At 39.8% G+C, this 23,381-nt stretch overlaps 1 protein-coding gene across 5 annotated transcripts in view; it reads left to right on the top strand.

The window, feature by feature from the left end:
* VWC2 (von Willebrand factor C domain containing 2) overlaps window positions 1-23,381 on the top strand; it is a 60,833-nt gene that overhangs the window by 26,200 nt on the left and 11,252 nt on the right. For 3 of the 5 annotated variants that reach the window (XM_074897832.1, XM_074897833.1, XM_074897834.1), the window contains exon 4: window positions 1,385-1,546. The exons of 1 other annotated variant lie outside the window; for it this stretch is intronic. In XM_074897832.1, the coding sequence (XP_074753933.1) occupies window positions 1,385-1,546 (162 nt within the window). Of the gene's footprint in view, window positions 1-1,384; window positions 1,547-3,127; window positions 3,232-23,381 lie in introns of those variants that run through there. One more of the 5 variants, XM_074897835.1, reaches the window with a different exon arrangement.

Here is a 23,381-nt window from a genome sequence, read left to right as displayed (position 1 = left end):
TGCTCAAAGCAATTATAATTGCTGATACTTCTCAATCATCTAAGCTGATCTTTAATTCTGCCAACATCTTAGTTCAAATAGTACTTAAGTAATTTAAGGAAAGGAGATGGAAGGAATAGAAACAAGGAAGAAATGAAAGAAGAATTGAAGAGGAAGAAATGGTGGAGAAGGAGTCAAGGAATATGGGAGAGGGAGAATTAGACTATGGCACGCTGAAGAAAAAGGTTGTGTACCCATAGTGAGGTACGCAAGAGGCGCTTTTACTTGCAGTCTGATGTATGTTCTTGTTATCTGTGTTTGGGAGAGAATAATATACCCCGATGCAGGGTCAAGTCCAAATGTTTGCAAGTGAAGGATGAGGGAATGTGCGGCATGGAAAGCAGAGCTGTGGTGTCCATATATTCTGCACAAGACCCTGCATCTGCTTCGCTGGCTGTAACCCTGCAACGCAGACAGGAGAAAACTGCATGGTGCATGTGTCTCTGTCTTCCCTGAATCCATCCTGCACTCCTGCGAGCACCAGATTTATTTCATTGTTTTAATCATCCTCAACAAAGTCATCCATCAGCATCTTAAAAATTTCCTCCCAGGATAGGAGCTAAGCAGCCATTTTATTGATGAGCTTATTGAGATTTTATATGCGTCTGACAGTGGCTTTCATCACAGCATGGTTCTGTTGCTTTGGCAGGAGAATTTTATCTAAAATGTATGAAACAAAGCGGGGGCTTGGCACAGCTAAATGTTTATTAAAAAACAGGGAAGTTGGTGGTAGAGATCTGTAGTCAGTAGTGGCACTGGGGTATTCAAAAAATAGAACTATTAGCTGAAAATTCATAGGAATTTTTGGTTTGGGTTGTTTGGGTTCTTTTAATTAGTTACTGCCTTTAGTCATAATAGATTTTTCATGACCTTGGAACTAATTGTGAGCAACAGAGGAATTTAAGGAAAAGCTGAGTGGTTTAACTCTGAGTTGTTTTAACCTGGGTAAACAGACAGGATGGTTTTTGTTGTTGGCAAAAGGTTTCAGTGCTGCAGGTTGTAAAGGTACCATTTTGGTTTATGCAAGCATAAAAATCATGGGGAATTGTTTTATTTTTAGGAAAGTGGACGAAAGAGCAGAAGCTGTAAGATGCGGCCCTAAGATGATCCTTTAAGTTCAACATCATACTCGAATTCTGTGTGATGTACTTGATGGACTCCCAGATTTTCAGTGTCTAGGGCAAACATCATGAGCATGAGAAACTCAGGGAATGGGGACCCAAGGGCGTCAAGTCTGTGACATCCCTACCAGTTGTGTTTGTCACATCAAAGCTGGTGTTGGCTGGAAAAAAAGTATTTGAGGTTTGGGGATTGATTTGCTTTTTTTTTCCTCTTTCATTTTAAGGAGATGACATCCATTTCAAATGGGAAGTGCTGAATCAAGTGTTTCTGATCTGTCTGTTGACACCTGTAGCTCACGTGAGGTTTCTGGCAGTGATAATGGATTCATTGCTTGAATGCAATTACTCCCTCCCTGCTGCCTTTGTGCAGTTTTATGTTTGCTCGCGTAAGTAACTCAAAAAGGATTTCTAGCATAGATTTCCCGACCAGATCAAGCAATATATCAATGCCTCCTTCCTCATACCACATGGTCAAAAATGTCACTTGCTTAGAGAGACTTCCAGCCTGGGGACAGCTTTCACTGTGTTTGCGATTGGCTTGGTTTATGTTGGCAATAGCACTAAAGTCTCTGAATCCATGAACCTGGACTAGGTTAATTAGTACATATTATGTGAGTGAAGAATAGAAAATAAATCCTTGCTTTAACAAGTTTACAGTCTAAATGCATATTTGTCATAAAGAGTAGGTTGTTACTTTTGTAAACACAATTCGTAATGCCTCAGTCCCCAAACTGTCAACTCCTGAACTATCAATTGCCTGTCCTGTACACACAGTGGTTTTCTCACCCTGATAAGTCATGTTTTATAGCCACAAAACATAGGGGATTTGGCTAACGCTGAAGGATATGTATCAAATATGGAGGGAAACATTCCAATCATTATTATTATTCATGAATGGGACAAATCAGTACAGTATATTGGTAATCCTGTACCAACATGAAGTTTGAAAGTACTGAAAAAATAGAGTATAGCATCCATCATTTATCTGGAAACTTGGCCAGTGAATGAGGCAAGGAACCTTCAGGATACATTTAAAACTAATTATTATTCATTAACATGCTTATTCCAGTTTAATAAGCTTGCTTATTTGACCCTGACTTCAGTCTTTAATTGCTTTCATTAAGCCACAAAGAAGGTGTCAATGTTTAAGTAAATGAGGAACTTTCCCCTTCTTTGTCCAATCTATTTATTATGAATATGTGTACTCAGACATTTATTAGTACCATCAATATTGCCTTGCTGCCTGGTTTATTTGGGGGGAAAAAAAAAAAAAGTGTAAGAGGTATTCTCAGATAAGGATTTACATCTAAATGAAGGTGAAGTGTCTGTCAGGTTGTTTTCTTGTTTAGTATAATTTTAATTGCCAACCTTCTGACTCACTGGTTTGGACTGTAGTCAGGTTAGATTTGGGTCATTGCCTATTTATAGCATTTTCAAAATAGACGGTGCAGGTGTTGAGTTGTATGTATGTTTATAAATGTTTCCTGTGGGCTTCTGCTATATGCAGTTGTGCAGAACAGGAGAATTCAGATTGCCATTGTAACAATTTTACAGATTTTATTTAGCACAACTGCGAGGAAGGAGCTCTTTGTCCTATATATAGGCATGTAGATACAATGATAGAGATTTGAGATACAAAGTCAGATTTGGCTTTCTGCACTGCTTGTGGTCATGCAATCCTAACAGATAGAAATTAGGACAGACTGTTTTCTAAACTTATTTCTGGAGGAAAAGGAAACAAACAAACAAACAAACCACCAAAACTAAAGAAGAAAACACTGAGACAGAACAACAGCACTGCAGCAGGATCCCGATCTAGGACAAGCTCTTCCATTGCTACCTGTAATGAACATCAGCAGTTTCATTTCACCACAGAAAAAAAATTAAATGACTCACGTTACTGTATTGCATCTACTTCACAGTAAAGGCAGAGTTGTCTTATTTTATTTTGTGTTTACTGATAACAGAAAGGCAGCTGTGAGATGGGAAATCAGACAGTCCCTGCTCTGAACAACTCACATCTTAAATAAATAATTGTGCAAGCATAAGGAGAATGGGAGAAGGAAGAGAGTGACACTGAGTTTGCGCACACACCATCTTGGTGTGTGAAGGTGCTCTGTAATTCAGTACTGCTTACTACTGAAGGTGTTCAAGGTATTGAACTGTTCAGAAGAACTGTTTTTCACATCTGCAACCTGTGAGCTTAATTCTATACCAAGCTGTTCTACATACAACAGCTGACTTGGCAGTGTGTCCCACCGCAGGAGGTAGCAGTGTCATTCTGTGTCTCGTAAGCTGAGAGGTGGATGGCTTGTAATGCTTTAACTGTGGAGAGGTCCCTGCACCCTTCCTTTGAGCAAGGCTTCGGGTTCCCTGCGGTGCCGCCTGGTCTTCTCCAAGACATCGAGGCCTCTCTGTTGCCTATCTTTGGCCTGCAGTTTTCTGCACTTTTCAAGCTGCTGCTCACCCATAAAGATGTGGTGGATTTTGGGGGTAGGAACCCCTTTCCTTTCAGCTCTTCACATGTGGACTGGTGCTACCTCCTCTTCTGGCTTCTAGGTGTCAAGGCTAGCAAAACCAGGTGAACCTTAGTCCCAACAGCCCGTGTAGCATGAAACAACTGGCAGTGGAAAACCAACATGCAAGAAAAAGTCTAACAGGACTGCAGAGGATGTTTGCAGGTATGGCTGGAGCTGAAGGCATGAGCGGCTGTGGTGCTATCGGGAGCTGAGCTGGCTGGCAACACTCACCAAGGAGTGGCTGAGGCACCAGGAAGCCGCCGTCATGCTGTGCAGGGTAGAAGCGAATCATCTATAAACTGCCCTGCGGTTTAAAAGATAACTATTAGTATGTGGCAGTGTAGTAGTCATGTGTGCTGTCAGACCAGTCGGTGACAACTTTGTTAAGCTCCAGTGGAAATTGGAAGAAAACTGGCAGCAGAGAGTTGGCATGTCAGAATTGTCATTCGTTTTCTGTGGAAGTCATCTTTAGATTATTGATAATTAGAGGATATGTTGACTCATTTGCCTGTGCTTTGAAGCTAATGATTATTTGAAAAGGAAATAAAGTGACCTCTGAGCAAGGCAGTGCTGGCTGCTCTGAACAGGGTTGCCACTGCAGGAATTGTGCACCCAGCCGTAGCTTTAGGATTGCACATCTGTCTTTGATATAGGTTTAATGTAATTTAAAATAAATGGGAAGATTGAAGGGTGTGGGACAAAGAGGAGAATGCAGTGGAAAACTGGATGTTGTTACACTGAAAAACCCTGTCTTAGAAATTGTGCAGTCTTTGATGTCTTGGTTGTTTATATCACTTGGCATTAAAAATGGGATCAAAACCAAGTTCATTTTATACATGATATTTCCACCATTGCAAGCACTTTCAAGTTGCAGTCAGTTAAGGAGCTTTTAATGATAATGACCCAATTATTTTTAAGACTTGGTAGTAAACATATGTTGATATTTTAAGGGTTTAAATTAATGATTTCAGTTTTACAACTTCGTAGAAGCTACTGTAAGAAATAAGCATGCCATATGAAATTCCATTTGCCAGGCACGCTTTAATCATACCCTGTTCTTGTTACAAGAAGAAGCATTAATTAAAATTGGAAGCCCGTAATTATTTCTTTCCTTGCAGTTTTCTTTGAATGGCATTATTACGTTCAAATCCTACCTGAAGGTCGTGGTTAAGGTGGTTTAAACGTCAGTGAATAGTTCTCAGTCTTTCAGAGGCAACTACAAACTGGTGTTTTCCTATACAGGATGCCGTCACACTTGCACTATTCTTTATTTTCTTTAATTTGATTATTAGAGTTTCTGATACTTTTGTAAAAGGGCAGGAGGAAATGAAAATGGGTATTTTACAATTAGGGTAAGATGACCACAGACTCTGCTAATAGTCTTTTGGGGATGATAGTGATTTTGGACAGGTGGTATAACAGATAACATCTCTTCTGTAATAATTGCCCATAAGCACTTGCCCAATAGTAATAATACTCTGAAGTAGTATACCCCTTTTTTTGAGTTTTCATTGCAGGGATCAGACTCCACTGTTGCTCCTGGCTGCCTGGCATGACAGCCCAGGAAAAGTCCCGAGCCTCAGTCAGACCTGTAAGATATTCTCTTGGACCAGGTAGACTTAAAACAGCTACAGATTCTTTTTTAGGTAAAGGTTCAAGAGAAGCGGCTAAAGAACTAAGAATGAGTTAATCTAAATTGTCCTCCTGTTCTCTCCTGGTTTTGCTCCTGTTTTTGCTCCAGTACAACACTGTCAGAAGAGAGGTACCCGACATGGTGTGAGTGAGAGAGGCCTGTGCTAGCTACATGGAAAAAGAAGTCTACACTGCTCATTTATTTTTTAAGGGAGGCTGAACTCTTCTTTGGTGTTTTCTGGATAGCACAGTGTTTCCTAAAAAACAAACCAAAAAACCCAATGAGTCATGATTAAACCTAAAACTAAATTTTGTCTTGCAGAACAAAGACTTTGTCAGTCTTTGTTTTTATGCCAGGTGAACTAAGGCCATTTACTCACGGGATCAAGTATTCAGCTTGCACCCTGGACAGGTGAACGCTGACAGAGCTGAGCTCTCTTGCAATAACAGCTTTAAAGTGGACCGTGCAGAGCCACGGGCCTGAACGCCCTTCCCACAGAGTTTGATGTTTCTCTTCTCAGGCTGATTAGTGGACAGCTAGAGTACATGTATATCCCTGCAACTTGTACACTGCTTTAGTGTTAGAAAAAATTTCAGTTTGTAAAGAAGCATAGTACAGCAAACTGACGGTCTTCTGTTTCCTACTATATTGTAATATTTTAACCATATACATAGAATTTTTTTCTCTGATTTAGAATATAAAGTAGAATACTGTCTTTCTCTCTACACTTTCTGCAATGTAGACATACAGTGTAATATATAATAATTGTATGTACAATTCATCTATAATAATGTACTATATACTACAGCATACAGTTATACATACATATGTGTGTACACATATGTATATGTGTGCATACATATATTCTTAATTTTGAAAACCCTGCTCCTGCAGCAAGTTTTGGAGTACTTTCAATACCTCTTTGACAAGGATAGGGAGTAAGTTGCATATAAAATCATATATTTATAAAAAACTAATGGCAGTATCACAGCATAGTCTCATTAGTAATGTCCCCTGGTACAAATTCTGTAATTGCTTTAATTGCTCCATTTCCTAGCTTTCCAGAGCAGAAAATGCCACTGAAAGACTGCCATAATACATGGTAAATATGTTTCAGTCCACATTTCTAAACTGGTAGGTGTCCTCTACCAGTCTGTTTTGGTCATTGAGCTGTAATCAGAACTTTTAACTTTTTACAGCCCGAGGTGATGAATTTTGGGGTAGTTTTTTGGGTTGTGCCTGTTTGTAGGTTCTGATTTGGCCTTGATGACCACCTCTCAGTGACAGCCTAGGAGTTATGAATACATTCTTAATGATTACACTCACCTATACATATATATATATAATATATGCTAGAGACATTTTAATTTAAAACCAAAAAGTTTATTATAAGTATCCATGGAAATACCAGAGGCAAGAAGGGATGCAAAATCATTTTAAAAGCTCCAGGCTACTTTGGGGTCCACTGAATTTCCAGTCTTCCTTTTAGTATTGGCTATCCATCTGTAACTTGTTGGTCCTGGCAGAAGGCATTTGCATTGCAGGAGCTGTCTCCAACTGATACTTTCCTTCTCCTATAATGCTGGATGAATAAAGAGTGAATCAGGTTTTGTTTTGGCAAGGAAGAGTTTGTAGCAGCGTTAGTTGATAACAGTATTGTGCTTTTAGAGATGTGGAGGCGGCATATGAATTCCTGAAGTTTCTGCAAGAGAACAGTGAAAGCACTGTGTGCATGCAAACACATGAAAAGGAGTATATTCCCCAACAAACATTTGTCCAAATGTGTAGATTTCCCAGTTTTCTTTGCCTGCAAGCGCACTAATCGCTTATCAGACCAAAAAGGCATTCTAATCTGTCAGTGCTTTGCAGATTTTGAGCCCGTGTATTAACAACATGGTTAATCTTTGGTTATTATATTTGTGTTGCATGATCTAAATTTCTGGTATACTGGACATGTACATCATTGCAGAGCCCGAGCAGAATGCCATGTGTGTATGCATGTAGTACTAATATTAGGACTGTCTTGGGTCTATTGACTGTAGGATGAAGCACAAGCAAAGTGGTTTGTGGTATAGAGGTGATTTGAGAAGAGGAATTTTCTTGCAGGTGTCTTTGGTCAGCTGTGAGAAGAACTCATCAAAGTCATGGAGAAACTTGTTCTGCAGCTCCTCTCTGTCGTTAGATAGGTTGGGCTAGCTTTCACTGACTCACAGGTTCACAAGTCTTCAGTAAATGTTGATGAGATGATAGGTTGAGTATACCTGCAGAACAAACATGTGATGCACTTCAAGCAGGTTTTATATTTTAAATAGCACAAAAACTTTCCAACACCCTGTGGACTGGTAGTAACTGAAGTACAAACAAAATTGACAAATGAATTGGACACGACAGCATTCAACTTTAATCTTGGTGGCCATCTTGAAAAGGTACCCTTGTGGCAAGTCAATCCTGTATAGAAAGAAAATCCTGCTGTACAACTGAAACTTGCCTGATTTACATTTTCCAGCTCAGATTGTAACAGTTCCTCTCTCCTCCATGACTGAGAGGTGGGGACATGGAATAAGCATGTGGCTATCACACAGAATTAGTGCTGCTCAGTGGGAGAAAAAGTAGAGTTGACATCATATTGCATGAATGGTTTGGGGTTGGTTTTTATACTCCAGTTATTGGAGTATATTTTAAATACTGTTGCTATTGTGACTGATGGTTGCTCATAGCTCCCAATGATTTTGGTGGTTTGGAACCAAAACCTGTCTTTTATTGCTGTCTTTTTTTAACTTGTTTTGGAATTTGCTCTTAGTATTGAACTCAGAATTGCCCCATAATGAACAAACCAGTAATATCTGATTTTGCAAAGGTAAGACATCCATGCAGAGTGATTTATTCTCCAGTAAATGATAGAATGGGGTATCTAACTGATAGACACTACATTCTCAAATCAGATATGTTTTGTATGCTTTTGTTACAAGAACCTATGGTGCTCTGAAAATTTTGCCCTAGACACAGGCAGATTCTTTCTTTCTCTGGTTTCTCATCAGCCTGTGTAGTGGTAGCAGGACCAAGTACCTAGGTATCAGTAGAAGATCGTGAGGCCGAGGGATGCTGGCTTTTAGTACCATTTTTTTTCCACTTCAAGATACTTCACTGTGTGTATTTCTGTTGTGAGAGCGTGATCCAGCACACAGCAGCAATTCGGGAAGTTACAAACTGGCACGTTGAGGAGACCCACGAGTACCAGCTGGGCGTGAGGAGCAGACTGATCGCTGGTTGTGTTTTCCTGAAAGTGCTTGAACAAGTTCCATGTTTTAAGCAAGACAGAAAAAACTCATATGGCCAAGAGCAGTCCTTGAGGCACTTTTTAAGTGCACTCTCCAGCCATGTTTAATTACACCTCTAGCTGGGTAAAACTTTCCTCAAGTTTTAAAAGTCCCTGGCCCATACCTGGACTCATGCAGTGTAAGGGATGTGACACTATTTCAGACTTCCTACTGTTTGTCTTCTAATCCTTCAAAGAAGCTTTCTCTTTTAATCCTTCAAACATATTTTCAAAAGACTTTTTGTTTATAGTCAGCTGTTAGAACAATTTGGCATCTGGGCCTATTTGCATCACCTACTGAGAGAGCAGTAAGTGAGAAACAAATGCAAGTCTAGTCCAGCATGTCCAGAGATGAGGTCCTGATTGATTACTACTTTTCCCCTAAACTCCCATCCATCTTTGTAGAAGCTGGTGCTAATTAATGTAATCTCTGCAGGCAGTGTAAAGCTCTGATGGGGAGAGGGGAGTGATTTTTTTAGAGGTTCTTTTAAAAAAGAATAACTATATAATTTTTCAGAAAGTCATTCTAATAATAAAATCAGGGCCTCAGAGGTTTACTATCTTGAAATATTCAGATACTAGTGAGACAAAAGTCACAGATACATATATCATAAAAATTGTCAGCTGCAGATACTAGAAGAATGCTTTGCAAATCCTGTCTGCAACTGCCGTGAGCAAAGCTGAGGTTAGTCTGCAAGCTGCTCGCATTTCTGCAGATGGTCCAAAGTGTCTGAAAACTTCACCCTGAGACTAGGACAGCTGCTGGTACCCAGTGTTCATCCTGTGCTGTTGTTCTGGGTTGTGTGGAGAGATGCAGAAACTGTTCTGTGTGTACTCTGTGTCATCAGCTACCCGTTTGTTCTGAGGGAGCTCTCTGGGACCCCTGAACGTTTCCATTTTTTAGTGTGGATTCTTCCATCTGTGCCTTGCAAGGTGCCTACCATGAGCCCCGGGTTGGCTTTTCCTTTACAGGGGCACTGGTCACTGGGCAGGACTGGAGGATGTCCTTGGCACACATGGGTCCCTGAAGAGCTTGCAGGTGGGCCTAGTGCAGGTTCACATTTGAGTCGATTTCAGAAAATGTTCCGGAAGTGTTTTGAACCACAGACCTGGCCACCATGTGTCTCACCCTGATCCATTTAGAAGCTGATTCAATTGTTCTCCCCAAATTATCTCATAACACAAAACGAATATCTCTGTATCAGACATTTCCCACTGTGCCAGGCTGTGTGTCTGTGTATTCAGAAATATGCACTCCTGTACCAGTTAGGCATCATTGCACCTAGCAGGTTTATCTCCCTCAGGCTGGACAGCTTTACTTCTTTTCCATTTGCGAAGGTGCTGGTTATATGCCAAAAGTTTATGTTTGCCTTCAAAAAGAAAATGCTTGCCCTCATTCATAATCGTATAGTTAACAACTATACAGCAAAATAGCACTGGTTCACATGCTTAGCAGGGGTCTATTAATGCAAGTCATTCAAGCTCATACTTGAAAGTCAGTGGAGATAATCTGGTGTATAACACCCATAGACCTGGCTCATTTTTCACATGCTATGAACACTGCTAAACATGTTCATACAAACCTCTGCTTTGCCATGGAGTCTTCTTGTGACCTTGAAAAGAGATTTTAGAACTTCCTTATGTTTAAAATGGTGAGAAATGGAAATCTTTTTTTCTTCCCTCATCCTTTTTTTTCTTCCTTGACAGTAAATTATGGCAGAACAAGTTTTATTATACAGTAGCACATTGTATCATGATTAGGGTCTCTGATAGGTCATTAAATGTTACTATTCTTCATAATTTCCAGTTAAGCAACCATTTTTGGTTTTCAGTTGCTTTTCATGGTGGTCCTCTGTCCATCTGTATGTGTGCATAGGTGCTTCATTTCATATTACACAGATAGGTAATTTTAAATTTCCTAATAATCTGTGTGTGTCTATGTCCATACCAGCTTAACACAGAAACAATGATATAAGTTATGTGTATTATCTAAGACTAATCTATTTAGTGAACAGAAGTTGGGGGGGGGGAGGTGGGTGATCTCTCCGAGTGGCACATTTGAATGTGACTCTGGTATATTCTCACCAATGCAAAGCCTAGGTAGAATTTTATTGACTTGATATGTTCATTTCAAATACACATAGAAATTATTATATCAAGCAGCTGTATATGTTCCTGTTTGCACATGATCAGTTTTTGAATTATCATGGCCATATATAACATATTAGTGAAGTTAAAAAAGCTTTGATAGTGTGAGTTTGGGAAGCCAGGTTATTCTGTTCTGCCCTTCTTTCCACCCTTGTTAAAAAACAACTTCCCTCCATTTGTCCTCTGTCCTATTTGACTGAACGTGTAGGTGCACGCTGAGTCTGACATCCTGTTTTGTCTTCGGAATCACCAGCACTGCCCACACTGCACCATCGTCAGCAGGAGGACAGGCTGCTTGTGCCACATGGTCTTGGCAGGAGAAGCCCAGTGCCTGGGGTTCATAGGTAGAAACATACGCCCCTCTGCGTGGTGATGGGGTCCATGGCACACCCCAGGTGTAAGCCTGTGCTGGATGCGTAGGGAGTGGGGTCCCTGGGATACAGCGTGCTGCACAGCAGTGCCATAAGCCACAGCTACCCGAAATGGCTCGCAGCAAAATCCTCCCCAGAGAATAACATGCCCTTTGAGGCCTCTCTTGGAAGTTCAGAGCACCAGAGAATTCATACTTGACATGATGTGATGGTTTTCCAACCTGTCAGCCTCTTGTGGTTAAACATACACGAAATTGCTGTAACTCCTGTCAAAGTGACCTCTGTCACAGTCCTTTGTCATTTTACAGTATAAAGCCATTCTGCGTAAGAATGTCAGAAGGTCCTGCATGGCAACAAAAGTTGGAGTGTCAACTCACCCGGGAGGCATGCAGGGTGAGTGGAGGTGATGCAGAAAGTTACTGGTTCTGCAGTGGGATCGCTCTCATTGAAGAAGCTCACAAGAGAGGGGATTTAGGAAGCATTTGAGTGGCCATGGGCCCTTTCTTTGGGCCTTCGTGTGTTCATCCCAGTTCGTTAGCCAAATTTCATCTTGAGCAGTTTTTGTTCCTAAAGTGTTGACATAGTCTTGCTGATGTCATTGTATCTGATTTGCTGTACCCTTTGCACCTGTATTTCAGTATCAGATGAAATAAAGTTAATAGGCTTATACTTACAGGCTGATACAGAAGTGACAGGACTCAGGTCCATGGAAGATGTTTTGTAGATTTGTCAGTATTAAGTAGGAAAGAAGCATGTGTCCGCTGGCTATTTTTTTACAAATCTTTCTCATATAATACTTGTTTTATTGCAAATGTGCTTTTTTATTTTTTGATATTTAAAAGTTTTCCTACTAAAACTACTTCCTACTTATTTTTTCCTTTCCTACTTATTTTTTCCCATTCCCTAACCTCCCTTGTTCAGTAAAAGCAGAGAGGAAGAACTGAAAAAGAAGTATGGGGAAGCAGAAAGACCTTAATTTTCAAAACCAAAAAACTTAAATTCTCTTTAAGTTTTTCAAAAATCTTTTTTAAAAGAAGGGCTGCTTAGAAGCAAACAAATGTGAAATATCTTTTCTCTCATATTCCACGTAGAAAAAGAACAATTTTCTTGTATATTTTCAACATATTTTTAATCATCCCTAGTAGAAAATTTCTTCATCAGATCATGTCTGAAAGTTGATGCTTTAAGATACCATTTCTGGTCTTGTACTCAATTATAGTCTGAAGTTACTTAAATGTTACAAAGTCCTGTTAGTGACATTGCAACAAGAATATCATGTATAGATTGACATATGATAACAGTGTTACACTGATTTATGACATTAAATATGGTACAGGTTGAGAAAGATCTGTGTGTTTTCATAGCAGCTCTAGGCTTCTTTGTGTCAAATGTCTGCCTGTAGAGTTTAGGATAGTCCATGGCTTTGAGTATGTAACAAACCCTGTTTTGTGCTCACATTGGCTTATGGTGGTCTGAAATACAGGGTAACCTGTAGCTTCATTAATTTGTTTATTGGGATTTTGACAGAAAGAAAATGCAAATATTATTCTGACAATGAAAATGTTTTCCTGCAAATGAAAGATGAACCTTGTTGCAAAGAATTAATTCTTGGGTGAAATTGGTTTGGACTCCATGATGAGTTAAATTTTCACTTTTTCACTTTTCTTTGCCCTTTTACAGTTTAGTGAATCTGTTTCCCTCTCAGATATAAAGTCATGGTGGAGTATTCACTAGACTTAATAAAAACCCCTGCAAAACTCAGATTTTAAGAGGCAAAAATGGTGAGATGACTGCTCCTTTAGACTGCAGCTTTGCAGCAATAGTTGATATTCACTATTTACTCCAGGAAGGAACTGATAGTGAAGACTCATCTCAGGACCTTATATAAAAAAAAATAAAAATCAGTTCTGGTACCATTGCCTCACTTTCAGGACAAAAGCAGACTTCTCCCCAGTCATCTAGTTATTGCTAAATGTTTTGGACTCACTCAGAAAACACATCTGCAGTCTGCTTAGCTGCTTGGGGCAGGAAGCTGCAGAGCCCTGATCCTGTGTGCACCTGATTCACCTCTCCAGCCAAGTCTGCCTCCACCCAACCTACAGCAGTCCTTCCCATTTTGCAGAGCTGAGGCATAAAACTGATGTCTCTGGTCCAACCTGTGGGCCATAAAAGCCCACGGGGAGGGAAATGAATCTGTTCTGACCACACTCCCCTGCTTGCACATCCTTGATTTATAGAGTAAAAGCAAAAGTTTGGCTACACAAACCTACCTTCTTTAAATAGCCTGAAAACCTGGTCTTTTTTTGATTAAAGAAATTTCCAAATCCTTCATCATCAGCTCAGTAAAGCTTTTACAAACCCAAAATCGGGAAAATAGCCGGGGTGGATTCTCCACAGCCCCAAGAACTTGCTACTAAGTATGTTCTGACTTATTCCTGCACCCGGGAGCTATCCTTATCACACATTTAGATAGTTCTGCAATGGTTCTGTAATAGCTTTGTGGTATGTGACAGTTTGGTATATAGGCAAAGGGAGTTAATTCTGTTATCAGAAGAATTAACCTTCCCATCCCCTGGTTAGACTGGAAGGAAAGAGCGAGCCCCAGCTGTGTCCTGCAGATCCATTTAGGAAAGATCCTTCAGACAGAAGGATGGTTTCCCATCCAAATTTAGATGGGTAAACTCGATTCTTACTTGAGTTCATCCTCCAGTTGTTTTTTGGTGTTCTGACTGATCGTACATTTTGCTTTCTTATGTGCATTAAATCTATGCCAAAAGAAACTTGAAGCATGCCTATTAAAAATTTACAGGTATCTGTCTCCTCCTTAAACATTCACAGGTTACAATTACTGCAAAACTGCTCTGAAAAATGTTTTACAGTCTGCTTGGTCTATGATTTCTGCAAGTACCATTGCTCTACAGGAATGAATCGGGGAACATCCAAATAAATATATTATACTAAAATCATAGATTAGCAATGCCAGAATGCCAATAATTATTCACTGTGTTACCTCAGTGTAATTCTTTTTGTGAGAGGAGATTTGAGTCCTCCTCAACTGGCTGAACTACTTTGGAGTTATTAGTTTATATGAGTATGTGCACGGATGCATGAATACAGCCGTTTTCAGCAATGTGACATCATTGCATTGGCGGTTGCATGTAAAACCTATGGGGAATCTTTAAGCTTTGGATGGTTTATAAAAGTCTCTCAAAAGAGGAGAAACATAAGCAAAACAGGGGTGGTCACCAGATATTTAGTGCCTAAATTAGCAGCTCACTCTCAAAAAAACATAGGGCACAAAGTCAAAGAGCAAGGGATACTCACAACTGTGCTGTGACACAGCATATTGGATGGGGAAAAAATAATTTAAACTTTTTTTTAGGTATTCAATATACATATTGGGTCAGCCTTTAAAATAAAACATTAATGATCAAAAAGAAATATGAAGGAATTCTGTATTACCCCAGTGCTATCAAATGGAGCCAATGTGTAGCCCAAGTTAGAAATACGGAAATTTAAAGAAATCAAAGCTTTCCTGAAAAAAAAAAAAAAAAAAAAAAAAAAAAGGCAATATATACTGTATATTTTTCCAGATTTCCATTACAATCTTAATATGGCTCTTTGATTTATGCTAGGGGAAAAAAAAGATTAAAAAAAGAAAAACCCCTCTGTGAGATGCACACTTACATGTTGCTGTTGGAAAGCACCAAAGTGATAGCAGTGGTTTTGAGTCTTGCCTTGAACATACCTGCATATGTTCCGGACAGCCAAGATGTCACGACTAGCTTTTTTATCAATGTTCTGCACGAGTTCAGGAGGTGTGTGGGTGAATTCACGCAACATGCACTCCTCTAATGAAGATTGCAACACTCGTGATGAGAAAGCAAATCCCTCTCCAGGATGTGATATTCCTGAAGTTGATGTGAAGCTCAGTACACTTGCGATGCCTGTCTGTGAGAACATGATGCCTTTCTGGTCAAGTCTACTGTCTGTACTTGAACAGGCAGCATGAAGTTGTGAACAGATGGAGTCCTGCAGCTGCCTCAGAAATCAGGAGGGATTAAGGGTGAGAAAGAAGAGTAGAAAGAGATGGAAAGACTAGAAGTGAAGATGGAAAGAAAAATGGAATGAGAAATTGGAGATTTTTGATTACAGTAATTTTATTTTGAGAAAACTTCTTTAGATGTGAGGTGCTCATGCCCTGATAGCTGGAAAAAGAAAGGGGTGCTCTTAAGTCTGATTTATGTTACATGAGCTCTTTTGAAACCTTTCTAACGCCTTGGACATGGTTTCCTGAACATGTGGACATGCACATTTCTCCATGGGAACCTTGCTTTCTTGTTTAATTTCCTTGGTCTCTTACTTTTCCATGTTTTCTTTTACCATCCCCATCTCTCCTCTATTGCTGTGTGGCCAAGGCACTCTATTCTCCTAAGTCTGTATGGTTGAATGCTCTGCACAATCTTCCTGCAGTCTTTTCATGAAGCTCAGATTTGAAAACTGAACGCAGGGCAAAGGAGTATCTTAAGGGAAAAAAATAAATGGGGTGCGGGGTGTGTGTGGAAGCATTTCTTAAAATCATTCTTTTAGTAGAAAGCAAACAATTAAGAAACCAAGCTGTAGGAAGTCTGTAAAGACAGTTGAATGTGGTCAAACATGACTAGGCAAGCTAGCCCTCTCCTTTAGATGTTTTTTCTCACTTCTTAACAGCCTGGAAGTGGAATCTGGCTTTTAACCAGAAACCTATGTCAGAAATGATCTTTTAAAAGCAGTGTCATGTGCAGAAAGAACTTGCAATAGATTAGTTACTGGGAAAAATAAGCCACTGAGTGCGGCTTTTAAAAGCTCCACTACAAAAGAAACGTAAGGAGAGGAAGTGCCAAAGAGATAAAAAACAGAGTTTTTCTTGCTGCCTTCCATTATATCTGACATTTTATCCTATTTTAAGAGTTTGCCCCTTTCTGACTTGTCAGGATCTGCATTCAATCATCACTTGTCAAGATAGTTTTATTTAATATGAATAAATATGCCATAATTAGCTAAAACATGAATCCATAATTACAGGTGTAGAATTGTTTTATTTACTAAGAATTTGTGCCCAGGGAAGATGGCATAACATGCCAAGAAGGCTTAAAATCTGAAATCTAAATATATCAATCTGAATATTTAACCATGATTAGGGTATTTTGACTTAGTTACAGTATCCTTTCACAGTTCTGGTGTTTGCAGCACTAGCCACAGATGAAAATCCATTTAACTATATTTTTTATTGCTGGCATTTTTAAGAACCATTGCTTCTGTTTGCATATGATTCCCTCAGAGAATCTTATTTTTGCAACTGGATTATTTTGCCCTGCTGCTGGGATGTTTTTACCTGGAGCACTGTTCCTAATACAGTAGAAATAAACTGACACTGATGCTTGAAGGAAGAGACTCCTTGATGTGTTTTATTCCTTGATGTCATTTGCCTGGAATTATACAAATGCTATATAAAAGTTTCCATTCCAAAGTGCTTTAATCTATTTTAAAGCATTTAAGTGGTCTTATTCACAACATTATGGTCAACGCTTCCCTAAAAAAAATTATTCTGTTTGCGTTTTTTTTTTTTTTGTGATTGCAATTTAGAAATAAAATGATCCCTTGTTAGCTTGTAACATAATAATACTGGAAACATTATTTCAACTCGCACTTTAGACAGCAAGAGTATATTTAATGGTTGTTAGAAATTGGTTAGTGTCTTTGCACTGCAATTTTAAGAAAAATTGTCACTTTCATCTAAAGGATTTAGGTGATTTTACCTTCTCAAAATACAAGGGGAAAAATATATTAAAAATCATTGCTATTCTCATGCTTAAGAAAGTGAACAGATCCTCAAAATATAAATTTATAGACCTTTGGCTAATCTTACAGCATGTAAGTCCCAAGATATGGTTTGAAATCCTTGTCTGGAAGGCATCGTAAAGGAGAAAATCCTTATTATCAAGAGCTTCAGCTGTTCATCCTCTGCATAACACCTCTGCTGTCTCTCACATTAAAAGAACTAGTCTTGCTCAATGAAATTAATTAGGTGAAGGCTCAAAGCAAGCAAAGGGATGTAAGTACGTTTTTGTACATGGCATAGTGTGACTCTGGAAGTCAGTGCCACAGTTTCCCATGGCTGACAAAAGTTTGCATGGACTTGAGAAATGGTTAGATACAGTCATGAAAAGAAAGTCCAATAAAGCAAAATGGAAGGAGTGTGGGGGCCAGGGAGTTCTTGTGTTGATTCCTGGGGGAATTGATGTCTTCATCAGTGAACCGGTAACAGGGAGTGTGTGGTTGATTTTCACAGTTTTGGATGGTGTGAAGCTCTTATGCATAGTTGGATGCTGTGCCAGCAGCAGACATCTCCAAAAGTAGCTTACAAAATGGGGTGGGTAAAAAGTTGACAGAGAAGGCTCAGTATATGGTGATGCCCGTAGGGTTAATAATCTAGATGGTGCCCCTGTGCTAGACTGAGAAGCTGCTCTTGCAGCTCAGGAGTGGTTACTGAGAGGTTTCTGAAAACACCAGCTCGATGTGCTGTGGCAGGCAACAAAGCCAACGAATTATTGCCCATAATCAGAAATACCGTCCATAATCAAGAAGGATAAGAAGAATAAGATAGAGGGTGCCAATTTTTCCCCACTGATGCACCCATGTGTGAGCACCATGTGCAGTCTTGGTCTCTGCACCTTAGGAAGGCCGTAGCAGAAGTAGAGAGGATGCAGAGAGAAGCAGCTAACGCACTGGGGGGATGGGGCTGGTTGATGAGAAGAGACTGAGTCTGCCACTCTACCTTTTGGAAAGAAGACGGAGGAGGGTGCGCATGAGCAAGGTTATCATAGAGTTACAGAGTCTGTGGAGAAGCTGAAATATTTGCCACCTACCACTGCACTACAACATGTGGCATTTTAGTGTTTGGCGTGTACAGATATGTATGCAACTTAATCACTGCAGAACCACCTTGTTAATTTTTGAGTGCTACCATGTGTGGATATGTTTGTATTACTAATGTTAGATCCCTGAAAGCTCTTTTGACTGTGGTCATTCTTTGTTGCCTTTATCTCTAACACATCTGTGGGAGAATTCATCTATGTTTTAACTTTTCCTCGCTGTTCAGTGGTGGTCAAATAACTAACACTTGGTATTTGAACTGTAAGGAAAGCCCTAAATGGTCCTGTAGAAAGAAAAATGTTGATCATAATTATTGTAATTAATTTCCAAATTAGGAATGGGGCTCTTATTGGCAAGGTCCTGTGCAAAAAAAAAAAAAAAAAAAAAAAATTGCAGGGAAAAGTCTCAGCTCTGAAGAGTTTACAATGCAGTAAGCAAGAAAAGGTAGAGATAAAAAGGGAAGGAAGTCAGAGTAGATATCATATGACTCTTAAGCTGTTTGCTGTTTGTGAACTGGATCTGCTGTCTCTGGTCTTCATGCATTCTCTTGTGCATTCTTAGAACTCCTTGTCTCCTGACCACTTCTCCATGCTCTCTTGAAAACACATCCAAAGCTTTTGCTCTGCAAAAATCCTTACAGAACTCATTTTTTCTGCACATTAATACACGGATTTCAAGGGCACATGCATAAATTACACACATGCTTGGAATAAAGAATGAGAAAAGAAATTACTAAACCATTATTGGCTGTAGACTTTACAAGTACCCATTGTGCTACTAAAGCTTCTGGTGTCAAGTGCAAAGGGAATATGTGCAAGTTAAGCCCCTGAGCAAGACAAGAATAAACACACCTTGCAAAAGGGAACAAGTCAGAGGAGCTGGTGGTTTCTTCCTCTTGGGCTTTGCTAGGACATTGATTCTTCTACAGGAAACAATCCCTTTCCACATCTCTGAATCCCACATATTTTACTTTGATCCACTCTATAATTAAGAGCTCCTCCTTTTAGTTTAGTTTTGTCTTCTTGGAGGTTTCTGTCTCCACACGAGCTTCCCAGGTCTTATGCTTATGCTGTGTATGTGGCAGGTGAGCAGTGATTATTTTTATCACTGTAGAGTAGAAGAATACTCCAAAGACAAATGAAGTAGCTAATACTGTAATCATAAATCAAGCCCTTAATTTTTGGTTGTAGGACATCTTGGAGTAATAACTTCATTAGAAAAGTAAAATGTAATTTTTAGTTTTGCCACTTTCATTTTATTTACTACTCTTTTTCTAGTGCACTAATCTGAGTTTTACAAAAATCAGTTCGAAGTGTCTTGGGAATCATTTACAATTTTGTGAGGCTCTGGTTTTGCCTAGGAGAAAACAAACATAGCTTTCAGATAAACATAAAAGCACCAGCTGTTTTTCCCCCATAATTTTTATTTCCATAATACTTGCCTTTGGAGATAATTTTACAAGAAGAAACATATAACATGTGGAAATATTTAAGAACAGGTTTACAATAATTCTACTACTGTAAATACAAAGACTAGCTTTCATGCCTTGGTAACTGTTCCAGGGGTCTGATGTGTTGGGAAAAGAGAAGAGAGATGTAGGAAGCAGCCCAGCCTCACAGTGCCAGCTTGGCCATCTTGGGGGCCATTGCCTGGAAGCCAATTTGGTTTTTGTCAGGACAGTTTTCTGGACTCTTAATTTAATTAAAGACCTGATCTGATTTTCTGCTTTTCCCAGACCGTCTTTGCTGGAGCCTGCTGGCTACTTCTGTGAACAGGATCTTCAGCGATGTTGGTAGTGCCTGCATCCTCACATGCTTTTGGCTTAGTGATGGGACATTTAGATAGTTCAGCCACTGATTGGGAATATGTTGTCTCTTCTTTCTTAGAGGAGCAGACATCTTTGCATCCTCCATTATATGAATTTTGGCTGCTTAGATTGTGAGTTTGTGTTGGCTAAAAACAGCAGGCTCAAAACGAGCCCTGATTTCTTTTGAAGGTGTGTCTGTATCCTGCTGTCTGATTGGGATGAACTGTTGCATCTTCCTAGCCAAAACAGCTCATCCTCTGACATTACAGTTGATGGCTAAATAGGAAAACTGGATCCATTGATACCTCTTTAAAAGTTGCAGTGGGAATGCTGAAGGAAACATTCTGCTTATAACCACCACCTTACATTTCTTTTACTAGACCCTGACCCAGCTGACATACATCCAAATCTGGCTGCTCTAAGGGGATTGACTCCTTTACTGTGCTCTTCCCAATTCACACGCCTGTGTAATGGAAAGAAAGAGTGTGCACTGATAACATCACAGGACAAGAGTGCTGCAGTATCAAACAGTGGTCTTAACTTTGCAGCACATGGGGAAATAAGTGCTGAATTCAGACACCAGAAATGAAGAAGTTAGGTGATATTGTGTGGAAGATATCTTTTGGGTAGCGCATACCCTTTTATGTCTGCCCCTGTGAGTGACATGCAATTTGTCTGCTGCTGCACTTCCCTGAAATGAAAGAATTTGTGTAACTCACAGAGAGAATCTTTGCATTTAACAAAACCGGTTCCCGTATCTTTCATAATTCATGTCTCTCACTTCAAATCACCTGTCTTTCCATCTCCACAAAGAGATGATCCCTTAAAGTCATTTTGCCAGTCACCCTGCCTGCTTTCCTGCCTTTTTCTTTCCTGCTTGCATTCCCACTAATTTGGTCTCTTCCAACACCAGTGGCTTCCTACTCTTTTGCCTTCGCAGTGAATCATCCTTCCATCTTCTAGTTTCTCACTCTTCCTACCCCACAGCATCTTCATCTGCATCACCCTTACACAACTCATGAATCAACAACTGACTAAGGGTGATGCAAACAGAAATGAAAGGGAATTAATTTATGATAGTCAGTGATGGATTTCCATGTTGCAGCTTAAAATATTTGGGTTTACTTAGTACCTGGCTGTGTTTCTAAACAACTGTCTTTAGATATGGTCCTAAGTTGAGTATGTGGAGGAATGGGGTCATAAATTTGCAACTCTGACTTGCTGACAGTTTCTGATCAACAGAATAGTAACTATTATCATCTCAGCCTTTATTCTGTGCAAGACCTTGATAAAGTAAGAAAGCGGTATGAGCCCATGTCAGAAATTGGGCTGAAGCACAAGGAGGGCATCTGCATGCTGGTGAAGGGGATGACCTGTAGGCCAGGCTCATGACCCGTTGGGCAGCACCTGCCTGAAGGAGGTGCAATGACTTGCCCCGTCCTTTTTCTCCATACACAGAGGCCACAGGTGGCTGGCTTAGACCTGATCCCTTGGTTTTAGCTGGGAAAGTTCGGTGCCGAGTGACTTAGCTCCAGGACTGTGGCTGTGTGGGAGGAGAGCACTGGATTAGGGACCAACACCAGACTTTCCCCGGATCACATCTTGACAGGCCATGGGAGCAGGGCACCAGGGGCAGGAAGGGTGTGCTCTCACAGCCACATTTTTCTCTTCAGCTTCCCGAACAGGTACAAAACACAGTCTTCCCAAAGCAAGCTGTCTCAGTGCTGTGTTTCATAACAACCAGGGAAATATCATTAAAGGGGAAGAAAAGGTACAATTACTGATTCAGCAGCATGGAGGGCAAAGCATAACACCTCTCTTTTGCTCATAAAAATACTGTGATTTTTCTCAGTTGTGGAGTAACCTAGGAGAATCTTAAAGTTGATAAAGAATTTTTTCTTAGGAGAACTTAACATCTCTGTTCTTTAAAGGTATAATTCACATAGTATTAGTATCATGTTAAAATAACCAGCAATTACAACTGTATATTTTATAACTTTTCACACCTAAAGATAGTAGTAGTTCATTAGGATTGGTGAATAAACAGGTTCTTTGATTTCCATTCTGATTCCCATGCACTACACCTGTTTTTTAGAAGTACAGCCTTTTATTCAATGAAGCTAACAATTCATGGCAAAGGATGCTGTTAGAATTCATTATATTTTAAAGTGATATATGACATGCTGACAATTATAATTCTTTTTTTGGCATAGATTCCTGTCACTTCTATCCCTGTATTAAAGGGTATATTTATCTATTTTTAAGAGGCAGATTTTTGGAAACATTCTAATTGAGAAAGGTAGAATGGGGAGAGGTGGTGGTCAGTCTTCAGCATATATTAAAGAAAGCCCTTTGTGGAACAGGGGTTTTTTTATGTTTTAAGTAACAGTTGTGCTGGGATCAGTCTTGGCTGGGTTCTTACCTTTTGTCATGTAACTCAAAGGAAATGGATAAAATGAGCACAACATCACAGATACAGTCCAGAAACTGCCACAGGACCAAAGTCTCTGTGTGTGAAGCTGAGCAGTTCAGATGTGACGGACCACTTCTGTTACTGCACAAATTTTATTCTCTTTCAGAGTCTCAACTTCTGTTCCCCTTTTCTGGTGCTGACAACATTGTTCACAGCTTGTCTGTATGAGAGGGTTACATGGGTGTCTGAGACCCTATACTGCTGCTCCTTTGGTGGAGATGCTTTTTTCTAGGTTAGCGTGTTATCACTTCAGCAGCAGATTACCTAGAGAGACATGTTCAGTACATCTGTACAACTGCAACCAGAGCAAAGCAACTCTAGTGAATTTGGATGAGGGGCTAGAAATCTGTCTGTGTAGGCAAGCCCCTAAGGTCATAACTAAAACAAAAAAAACCAAAGTATTGGTGTCCTGGTTCAGCTAGGATAGGGTTAAGAGAGAGAGGGGGAAGGGATCTCCAAGAGGGTTATTCATACCATGCTGATGTCAGGTCCGGGCACGGGAGCACGGGAACTTTTTCCTTTGTGGCTTTGGTTGCTGGGAGCATGGGGCTGTCTGTAACCATTGCTGTACTTCTCTGTACATCTTTTGTCTTGTTTACTGTTATTGCTGTTTATTGTTGTTATCATTGTTACTGTTGTTGTTCAGTTTGCTTATTACACTGTTGTATTAAATTTCTTCTTATTTTAACCCAGGGTTTGTGCCTCACCGCCAGCCTGACCGGCTGAAGGTGTGGGAAGGGCAATGGCAACATGGTCTCTGGTCCCAACAGGGCCTAAACCACCACAATTGGTTATGATGACAAAACGCAAAATACCAACAAAAAAGCCAAACCAAGCCCTTTATAAAACACCTAATTTTGCAAGGGGACTATTTAATTGGAAGAGTTGTCACTGCTGTGACAGTCTTTCTGGAATTAAATGGTGCTACATTCAGTATTTTGATGTAAATCGTTCTCAGTCAGAAAGATAATCCCTGATTTAACTGTATTCAGTGTATTTATTCTAAAATGGGGTGAAAAAATGTTTGATGCTTAACTGG

Source organism: Athene noctua, chromosome 2 (genome assembly GCF_965140245.1).
Source record: "Athene noctua chromosome 2, bAthNoc1.hap1.1, whole genome shotgun sequence".
Classification (NCBI taxonomy): Eukaryota; Metazoa; Chordata; class Aves; order Strigiformes; family Strigidae; genus Athene; species Athene noctua.
This window is presented reverse-complemented; position numbering and strand designations above follow the sequence as displayed.